An 11,451-nucleotide genomic window follows, 5' to 3' on the forward strand; every position below is an offset into this window, starting at 1 on the left:
AATTAAAGATGAACACCTTTGCTAATAGTTGTATTATAGTATTGACCGATTGACTATGACTTTTCAAATCACCAAACAATGTTTTGCATATGGCTACATTTGTCATCCCGGGACAGTCTCGTATTTCAGCCCCTTTTCAAGTGTACCACACTTTCTTTCTACAAAATAATAATTTTGTCAGCAAGACGCATCAATTAATTCAGGCAACTTGGTGTTTTGTAAATGTCTCTTTCCATTCATCAAATGGCGCGAGTGCACAGTGCAATATTTGGATGCTGGAATTCTTTTAGAGTGGACAAACATGCACAGGTAGCTTACTTTTTTAATTTATTTGTTTGACAATAAGATGAAAACATAATCACTGGTTGTGTTCATGCCAAATTAAAAGGTAATAAAACATTTTTTAACGTTATCACGTTTTTACAATTAGGCCCATTAAAAAATGCACGAAATTAAAGAAAGACACGGTATAATTCACGACTCTGGCACAATGTTTGTGTATTAATTAAATGGTATGATGCCATTTCGCACTGTTGGTTAGTGGGCAATGACTTTCCTTTTTTCTTTGGGACTGTTAATCCCTTTGTAAATTAATTATGTTGATCAGAATTATGAGTGCTGCATGTGCTGGCCTAATCTGAACTTTTTTGTAAATTCTAATATTTTCTTTTAAAATAGACATATACAGTTGAAGTCAGAAGTTTACATACACTTATGTTGGAGTCACTAAAACTCGTTGTTCAACCACTCCACAAATGTCTTGTTATTAAAAAACTATAGTTTTGGCAAGTCGGTTTGGACATCTACTTTTTCCATGACACAAGTAATTTTTCCAACAATTGTTTACAGACAGATTTTTCACTTATAATTCACTGTGTCACAATTCCAGTGGTTCAGAAGTTTACATACACTAAGTTGACTGTGCATTTAAACAGCTTGGAAAATTTCAGAAAATTATGTAATGGCTTTAGAAGCTTCTGATGGGCTAATTGACATCATTTGAGTCAATTGGAGGTGTACCTGTGAATGTATTTTAAGGCCTACCTTCAAACTCAGTGCCTCTTTGCTTGACATCATGGAAAAATCAAATGAAATCAGCCAAGACCTCAGAAAAAAATGTGTAGACCTCCACAATTCTGGTTCATCCTTGGGAGCAATTTCCAAACGCCTGAAGGTACCACGTTCATCTGTACAAACAATAGTACGCACGTATAAACACCATGGAACCACGCAGCCATCATACCGCTCAGGAAGGAGACTCGTTCTGTCTCCTAGAGATGAACGTACTGTGGTGCAAAAAGTGCAAATAAATCCCAGAACAGCAAAGGACCTTGTGAAGATGCTGGAGGAAACAGATGCAAAAGTATCTATATCCACAGTAAAATTAGTCCTATATCGACATAACCTGAAAGGCAGCTCAGCAAGGAAGAAGCCACTGCTCCAAAACCACCATAAAAAAGCCAGACTACGGTTTGCAACTGCACATGGGGCCAAAGATCATACTTTTTGAAGAAATGTCCTTTGGTCTGATGAAACAAAAATAGAACTGTTTGGCCATAATGTTCATCGTTATGTTTGGAGGAAAAAGGGGTGAGGCTTGCAAGCCGAAGAACACCATCCCAACCGTGAAGCACGAGGATGTCAGCATCATGTTTTGGGGTGCTTTGCTGCAGGAGGGGCTGGTGCACTTCCCAAAATAGATTGCATCATGAGGATGGAAAAGTATGTGAATATATTGAAGCAACATCTCAAGACATCAGTCAGGAAGTTAAAGCTTGGTCGCAAATGGGTCTTCCAAATGAACAATGACCCTAAGCATACTTCCAAAGTTGTGGCAAAATGACTTAAGGACAACAAAGTCAAGGTATTGGAGAGGCCATCACAAAGCCCTGACCTCAATCCTATAGAACATTTGTGAGCAGAACTGAAAAAGAGTGTGAGCAAGGAGGCATACAAACCTGACTCCGTTACACCAGCTCTGTCAGGAGGAATGGGCCAAAATTCACCCAAGCTTGTGGAAGGCTACCCAAAATGTTTGACCCAAGTTAATGCTACCAAATACTAATTGTGTATGTAAACTTCTGACCCACTGGGAATGTGATGAATGAAATAGAAGCTGAAATAAATAATTCTCTCTACTATTATTCTGACAATAAAGTGGTGATCCTAACTGACCTAAAACAGGTAATTTTACTAGGATTAAATGTCAGGAATTGTGAAAAACTGAGTTTAACTGTGTTTGGCTGAGGTGTAAGTAAACTTCCAACTTCAACTGTACATACCCAGTAATAATAAAATCATCATCACTGTTTTCTGTGGGCATTATCAAGACCAGCCTTTAAATGTTATCTACATGGTAAGGAAGGGTTTATAACTTCTACTGTCTGAGATGGTGCATGTCATATTAAATATGTGACATCATGTTTAATCTAGATTAGATCTAAAATAGGATAGAAATATAGGAGTACCTTGAATAACTAGTCCAATATGTTGGTATGTGAAATGCAAGTTTTGGATTGGAATAGTTCAAGAGGTAGTACTGCTGTGGCGCACCACACATTCAGGTCAGGTGGACCATTGAATGCCAAGACACGTGCACCTGTATGCCTATCTGCCACCAGATGAGTTACACAAAATGGACCCTGTTAATAAATGAATGAAAAAGAGTCAAGTGATCAAATCAAGCAGATGATTTAAACGACCTCATAGACAAATCCTCAGATGTATTTAAATTAGCTTATAGTAATGTTGTCATGTCAGGGTATGATATCGCTTCCAACTAGGATTTTTGTAATGGCATTATTAATATCACAGATCAAATAGTATGATGAATAAGGAAATTACAATTTGAAATGCTGTTCACAGTTCTAAATCACAACAAAAGCCAAGGAGAAAAGAAACTGTATTTATTTGTAATATAAATACAAAATGTATCACGTTGTGATAGCTTATACCACTGAACAAAAATATAAACTCAACATGTAACATGTTGGTCCTATGTTTCATGAGCTGAAATAAAATATTCCAGAAATGTTCCATAAGCACAAAAATATTATTTCTAAAAATGTGTTTACATCCCTGATTAAACAGCATGAACATTACACAGGTGCCCCTTGTGTTGGGGACAATAAAAGTCCACACTAAAATGTGCTGTTTTGTCACACAACACAATGCCACCGATGTCTCAAGTTTTGAAGGAGCATGCAATTGGCATGCTGACTGCAGGAATGTCCACCAAAGCTGCCAGAGAATTGAATGTTAATTTCTCTACCATAAGCCGCCTCCAACGTAGTAGAATTTGGCAGTACGTCCAACCGGCCTCACAACCACAGACCACGTGTATGGCATTGTGTGGGCGAGCGGTTTGCTGATGTCAACGTTGTGAACAGAGTGCCCTATGGTGGCGGTGGGGTAAAGGTATGGGCAGGCAGGCATAAGCTACGGCCAACGAACACGATTTTATCAATGACAATTTGAATTCACAGAAATAGTGTGACGAGATCCTGAGGCCCATTGTGAGGCCCAATTTTTTTAAAGATATCTGTGACCATCTGTATTCCCACTCATGTGAAATCCATAGATTAGGACCTAAATAATGTATTTCAATTGACTGATTTCCTCATCTGAGCTGTAACTCAGTAAAATATTTGAAATTGTTGCATGTTGTGTTTATATTTTTGTTCAGTATGTCAAATGATACATATAATGTACAGCGCGTATACAAATCAGAACCATATTTGAAAGTAACAATAACAGACCAACTACAATGTAAACAGTCAATATATACTGTAGGTTATGTGCATATATGACGCCTGCGCCAAAAAAAAGAAACCGGTTCAACCGGTCTGCCATCGAAGGCATAATACAAAAAAAATCATATTAAAATAAACATCCGTGTACATAACCAGTACACATATGTATAAACAAAAAAATACAGCTCTGACTGTGCCTAGGGGCCTGAGAGATCTGCCATGTTGCCTTGGAACGGTGGAGTATTGCTCACCAAGCTGCATTTAGCCATTTATTCAATTCCATTTGTTTATAGTGATAGTGGCTGGGACTATGGGGCCCTTAATAACAACAACAATAACAAAACAACAAATCTAAACAATGCAATAACTGCCAGCACAAAGTCCAATCACATTGGGTCACCTTTGTGTTTAAAGGCTCTCTGGCTCCAGGCAGGAGTGCTTAGCTGGTTCTCCTCTAAGCCAAGAACCCAGAGGTATTGAAGTGCTGCTAGCTGACCGGAGTGGAGCTTCACTGTAAACTGTAACTGTGACACTGCTGCTCTGAGTCCTGTGACATCACTTCCCCTCCAGGTGCTCCAGCAAGGGGTTGACTTCGCTTTCAGGGGTCTTGACGCTGTCTGTTCTTACGATGCACGTTGGGCGGTGGTGATTCAACATGATGATCAGCTGCTGCCGCTCATGCTTCAGCTCCTCAATCTGGGCTTTGAGGTCAGAGTTCATTACCTCTAGTCTCTCTGATTCCTGAGACATAGTGTGCATGAGGAAGGAAGGAAGGAAGGAAGGATAAGATCATTACCTATTCTTAGAAGAATGGAGATCTATACATTTCATTAAAGAAAAACCTCCCTCTCACCCTTTGTAGATAGTCTGTCCTCTCCTTCTTTTTGTTTCTACAGCGTGCTGCTGCAACTTTGTTTTTCTCTCTCCTTCGTTTCCTCCTGTCCTCTTCCTCATCTCTCTACAATGAGGGGAAATGCAAACATGCTTTAAAATAGAACTTAAGGTGGAAAATGGACCCAGCAATTATGTTTCAAGTGTGGGAAACCATCGAAAAGTAGATTGTTTGTTTTAATGATAATTCTGTCCACTAGGTGATGCCCTTGGTCAACATTAAGTAGATACTGAAGTCCCTCTGTGCTCTGGGAAATAACATTGCCTATGTTTTCTACAAATGTCTGTGATGGTAAGAAAAGTCAAAACATCAAAAGAGTGAGCCGTAAACAGTCAAATTACCTGAAAGATGTCTGAATTTGAACTTCTCACAACATTTTCAAGAACTAAAACAACTTTCATTCTCACTTCTGTTTTGATGTTTAGGGGCCTCTTCCCTAGCTTGCCCAGGAAGTGCAGTGGAGAGAGCATGGACCCCAGTTCCCGGAGGTCGGCGTATTTGAGCTGGTCAGTCAGCGTGGTGGAGGGGATCCCTGCCAGGGGACCCAGGCTGGGCAGGGAGCCCGCTGTCACCAGGGGATCTGGGATTGGTCCCGGCATCATGTTAGACCCGGCTGTGACCACAGCTTATAGGGAAAGGGACAAATGGATAGGAAAATACATTGAGAAGAAAATAAACAACACATAGTTTGAGATGTACGATTCACCACCTCTGAATATTTCACAGGGATACTTGCCTGACGACTCAACCTGAATTTAATTCCGCTGCTCTACTGATCGCTACATACATTCAGTCTGAAACTGCCATCCTACAAGTTGTTTGTGTGACTTGAAAATGAGGGGCGTTGTACAAAATAAAATTATCAGCGATTGGATCGTCTCTAACAAATCTAACCAGAGTATCAAAGTTGATAACGTCATCATGAAGACCAGCTCTGGCCCAATCCATTGGTTTCTGGGACCAATCATAATGGTCAGAATGTGTTCACATTCTAGGAATCGTCAAAGAGGGAGGCAAATGCAGATTCATCGTGGAGAATAAACTTCCGTTGGCTTCAGGCAATTGCTATACCAGAGTTAAAGATCTGAATACATTTTACCCCAAGCATTCACATCTCAAACCTGCTTGTGGTTTTGGTATAGAAGACAGATCATTAATTGCTCTACTTCCATTTAAGTTTGCTAAAGGGCTTGAAGGAGGCATTTCCCAGGGTGCACCTGGTCTCCCTGGCAGCCCTCTCTAATGAATTGTTGGCCTGTTACAGAGCCAGAGGCCGAGGCTGTCTCCCATTAGGACATTTTATTATTTCATCTCTTTTTTTCTGGAATGTATGTATACTCCCATTTACATAGGTCTTGGCAAGGATCTATGTTTTTCTTTTTCATTCCCGAGGAGGCCAAGAGGGAAGCACATAGCCCAGCACAAAAGTAGACTCAGACACATTCCCCTTTATCCCAAGGAGACTGCAGCCAGCCCTTGCCAAGAAACACCCGTTGCCCATGTTTCCTCCATATGAGTTATTTTCTCCATATCAGGGAAGTGGAATGTGGCAATGGGTGCTCAGGACAATGTAGCCAACCCTGGTCCCCTGATAAAGGTTCTTCGCCAAACCCTTCTTCTATTTTGTCTGACTAAATGGACACTATACAATATCTACATCAACACTACATTGAGTCTACCCTGTAAATCTGTTTTGTTTATAACTGTAGTAATATACGTTATGCAAAGACATCTGCCTTTATTCCCAGGTGAGTAGCAAGTAATTAATTTGGTAGGATGACAGATACGGTATATTACACTGTAGCTCACCTAACAGAGTCTGAAAAGTCTGTTTAAACAGAAGCATTGTACATTTCTACATATATAACTGTTTGAGAACTCCTTTCTTGATTCTACTCATTTTTGCCTCACTCATTGATAAGCTGACATCAGCCAAATATTCAATGCAGAGGTTGGCATGAAAATCAGCGAGCGCAAAAATCAAAGAGAAGGTGCCTGGAGAGAGGTAGCCAGGGACAACAGCTTGCTACATCAACTCTCCCAAGAATATCCGAGCCAAAGAACGCTACAGACAAGACGGCTGTCTAATTTCATTTGCCCACACTCATTCCCATTTCCCACCACATTATAGATGGAATTGGATTCAGAGGCACGTGTGAAAATAAATACTCACTCACAACCCCACTAGGTCACCACTGGGATACAATATTAATAAAGAATCATAATAGTTTACCCATTTGCGCTGAATACACAGTATTCTCCAAAATCTCAAAAAATAAATGACTTATGGGCCCAGCCGGATAGGCAGAGTGAATGATGAGGAAAAATAAACAGAACAGAAACAATGTTCCCTTTGTTTGAAAGCTAGCAAGAGTGTAATACAGATTACCAACTACACACCAGGATATATTGATACAGGATCACCTACACTGATCTCTGACCTTACCCCCAGAAAATGTAAATACTGAAGGTTTCCTTCAATGTCTATACAGTCAGGACCTATCCTCTCTAGTTGTACAATGTTGAGTTCCAACAAATGGGACCCAAGCAAAGTAGGCCAATAATCTTATTCTGGGCACGGTACCAAGACAAGTGATTTGAGGTTTTTGCATGTTTCCATGCAAGTGTGTAGCCTGTTTCACTCCACTATACTCCACCCCTATCTACTGTACCTGACCCCTTCCTCAACCACCTCCTAACTGCCCCAATGTGCAGCATTAAATCTACCAACAGCTGCCATTTGGCCTCTTTCTGCAGCTAATTATGTTCAACAAAGTCACTCCTAAATCATTACTACTGCACAGATACAACCCAATTTGGCTTTATAGATGAAAATCTGGTCCTCTCAGTTTACATAACATAATAAATATTGGTATGTCTCAGCAAAACCGCTGCTTTACCTTATGTGCAAAACGTGATTCCATGTTTGCTGTGTAGTGCACATTTGGATTGTACTGGACTGAAACCCTTTTTAAAATCTATAAACACAAGCAAATATCCATAATTTTGTCTCTGCGTAAAATGAGTTACAGTTCGAAAGTTCCTCAAAACAAAAGTACTAGGCACAAAAGTATGAAAGTAGCATGTGGAACTCCTCTGGTATCATAAGACAACAGTGTTGTTATGACTTTAGTTTTGAAGCTACATGATGACAAAGACCTTTGTGGTGGCTTTAGTAGGGTAACCTCCCCATAAAGATAAATAATCCACTCACATTTAAGGTGAGTGTGTTGCTTGAAGGTTTTATTTCACTTAGCCCTGCATGTTTGTAAGCTTGGAGACTTAGATTTTCACTGTACCCTGCAATCATATCTGCAACCCCTGTACATGTGACTATTAAACACTCTGAATCTGAAAAAACAAAGATATAAGAATGTGCTTTGTGTAAAAAATGTCAAATTAACAATATGCAAATGTCTTCAGAGCACAGTATACAGTGCCTTCCGAAAGTACTCACACCCCTTGACTTTTTCTACATTTTGTTGTGTTGAAGGCTGAATTTAATATATATTAAATTGAGATTTTGTGTCACTGATCTATGCACAATACCTCATAATGTCAAAGTGTAATTATGTTTTCAGAAATGTTTACAAATTAATAAAAAATTAAAAGCAGAAATGTCCTCGGTCAATAAGCATTCAACCCTTTTGTTATGACAAGCCTAAATAATTTGCAATAATAGTGTTTAACATGATTTCTAAATGACTATCTCATCTCTGTATCCCACGCATACCATTATCTGTAAGGTCCCTCAGTTGAGCAGTGAATTTCAAGCACAAATTCGACCACTAAGACTAGGTATGTTTTCCAATGTTCGCAAAGAAGGGCACCTATTGGGGAATGGGGAAAAAAAGCAGGCATTGAATATACACTACAGTTCAAAAGTTTGGGGTCACTTAGACATTTCCTTGATTTACATGAAAACATACAGGAAATTAGTTGCAAAATTAGTAGGAAATAGAGTCAAGACATTGACAAGGTTATAAATAATGATTTTTAATTGAAATAATAATTGTGTCCTTCAAACTTTGCTTTCGTCAAAGAATCCTCCATTTGCAGCAATTACAGCCGTACAGACCTTTGGCATTCTAGTTGTCAATTTGTTGAGGTAATCTGAAGAGATTTCACCCCATGCTTCTTGAAGCCTCTCCCACAAGTTGGATTGGCTTGATGGGCACTTCTTACGTACCATACGGTCAAGCTGCTCCCACAACATCTCAATAGGGTTGAGATCTGGTGACTGTGCTGTTTTTTCTGCGTCTCACAAATGTTCTTTTTTGTGATCCGAACACCTCACCCAACTTAGTTTCGTCTGTCTATAACACTTTTTTCCAATCTTCCTCTGTCCAGTGTCTGTTCTTTTGCCCATCTTAATCTTTTCTTTTTATTGGCCAGTCTGAGATATGGCTTTTTCTTTGCAACTCTGCCTAGAAGGCCAGCATCCCGGAGTCGCCTCTTCACTGTTGATGTTGAGACTGGTGTTTTGCGGGTACTATTTAATGAAGCTGCCAGTTGAGGACTTGTGAGGCATCTATTTCTCAAACTAGACACTCCAATGTACTTGTCCTCTTGCTCAGTTGTGCACCGGGGCCTCCCACTCCTCTTTATATTCTGGTTAGAGCCAGTTTGCGCTGTTCTGTGAAGGGAGTAGTATACAGCGTTGTACGAGATCTTCAGTTTCTGGGCAATTTCTCGCATGGAATAGCCTTCATTTCTCAGAACATGAATAGATTGACGAGTTTCAGAAGAAAGTTATTTGTTTCTGGCCATTTTGAGCCTGTAATCGAACCCACAAATTCTAATGCTCCAGATACTTAACTAGTCTAAAGAAGGCCAGTTTTATTGATTCTTTAATCAGGACCAAAGTTTTCATCTGTGCTAACATACTTGCAAAGGGGTTTTCTAATGATCAATTAGCCTTTTAAAATGATAAACTTGGATTAGCTAACACAACATGCCATTGGAACACAGGAGTGATGGTTGGTAATAATGTACGCCTATGTAGATATTCCATTTAAAAAATCAGCCGTTTCCAGCTACGATAGTAATTTACAACATTAACAATGTCTACACTGTATTTCTGATCAATTTGATGTTATTTTAATTGACTTTTTTTTGTTGCTTTCTTTAAAAAACAAGGACATTTGTAAGTGACCTCAAACTTTTGAACGGTAGTGTAACTTTGGGCCTGGTAAAGTTATTAATTACACTTTGGATGGTGTATCAATACACTGAGTAACTACAAAGATACAGGCGTCCTTCCTAATTGAGTTGCCGGAGAGGAAGGAAACCTTGGATTTCACCATGAGGCCAATGGTGATTTTAAAACAGTTACAGAGTTTAATGGCTGTGATAGGAGAAACCTGAGGATGGATCAACAACATTGTAGTTACTCCACAATACTAACCTAAATAAGTGAAAAGAAGGAAGCCTGTACAGAATAAAAATATTCCAAAACATGCATCCTGTTTGCAATAAGACACAAAAAGTAAAACTGCAAAAAGAAATGGCAAAGAAATGAACTTTTTGTCCTGAATACAAAACGTAATGTAAATATTGTACAATCCAGGTGTGCAAAGCTCTTAGAGACTTACCACCAAAATACTGCCAAAGGTGATTCTAGCATGTATTGACTCAGGGGTGTGAATACTTAAGTAAATTAGATATTTCTGAATGTAATTTTCAATTAATGTGCAAACATTTTTTTTAAACATATATTCCGAAACCTAAAAGTCACTAAATTGTTTCTAAATTAAACTGTTTATTAGAAGCCATTTTTCTTGGACTAGGCTACGTGATAAAACGAAGTAAGAAAAATATTTAGTGTAACATAGGCAGGCAGGCCTTCAGTGTGGAATCAAATGTAAGTAACATTGTAATACTACATTGATACATTGTCAAAATTCCATCACGTTATTGTAACACTCTTGAAAGCCCGTAGTTACAAAGAAACAAGAAAAGCAAACCTCGGTTAATAATGATACACTTCTGAGTCACCATGACTCATTTTCAAAGCGGAAGTTATTCTTCAGTAAGGCATGCATGTTACGTAACTGACTTTTGCAGTGATGAAACGAAGACACTCGAGCAAATACATCTAAGACAAGTGCTAGATCAATGTTATACTACATGTTATGAAGGATGTTCTTAATAAGTCATATTCGTTCAGGACCAATAAAGTTGTAGAGAACGACTTGTTTATTGGGTTGAATAAACGTGTAGGACTGCAACCTTGCATGCGTGCATCCTAAACAAAAGAAAAGCATTGAGTGTAAAAGTTATGTCTCACGAATAACGTTTATAATATACATACATTTTTACAGTGCAGTGCTGCCCAAACCAAAGAGAACGAAAGAACGGGATTGCACAAATGCAAGGATTGTGCACAATGATCCACTGAAAAGTTAATGGGCTGCTCTGCTCACACTGGCAACTCATCCAGCGTGGAGCCCCAGTGTAATCAATGTTTCTCGACTACGAAGCTGTCTATTACCTGACTTTGATTCCGAGTGCAACAGTTGTCCTTTCTTCTGGTCAGCTGAAGGTCGACAGTAGATTTTAAAAAGTGGAAATCGTTGCATCGGCCCGTTTAAATAGTTAGCTCTGTCTGGGAGGATTTGGGAATGCGGAAATTATCAGTTATGCCAACTAGACGTTAAAGTGGGGGGAAGAAGTGGGGAAATCCTATCCGCTCCTCCCCTAGAAACCAGAAAACAAACCACCCCACTGACCCAGTGCAGAGCAGAGCATGATAGACCATGTTGTCAGCCCACACACCTAAATTGGGATTCGCTCTTAATTGCCTTT

The 11,451-nt window shown here is 39.3% G+C and overlaps 1 protein-coding gene across 1 annotated transcript; it reads right to left on the reverse strand.

The window, feature by feature from the left end:
* Positions 1–2,889: 2,889 nt before the first annotated feature.
* Positions 2,890–11,365, reverse strand: LOC118362494 (jun dimerization protein 2-like). Its single transcript, XM_035742867.2, has 4 exons — positions 11,138–11,365; positions 5,052–5,269; positions 4,606–4,710; positions 2,890–4,493 (listed from the first exon to the last, which is right to left on the reverse strand). The coding sequence occupies exons 1-4, from the start codon at positions 11,223–11,225 to the stop codon at positions 4,308–4,310; spliced, it is 597 nt and encodes a 198-aa protein (XP_035598760.1). The 5' UTR covers positions 11,226–11,365; the 3' UTR covers positions 2,890–4,307.
* Positions 11,366–11,451: the final 86 nt, after the last annotated feature.

This window comes from Oncorhynchus keta, chromosome 29 (assembly GCF_023373465.1).
Source record: "Oncorhynchus keta strain PuntledgeMale-10-30-2019 chromosome 29, Oket_V2, whole genome shotgun sequence".
Classification (NCBI taxonomy): Eukaryota; Metazoa; Chordata; class Actinopteri; order Salmoniformes; family Salmonidae; genus Oncorhynchus; species Oncorhynchus keta.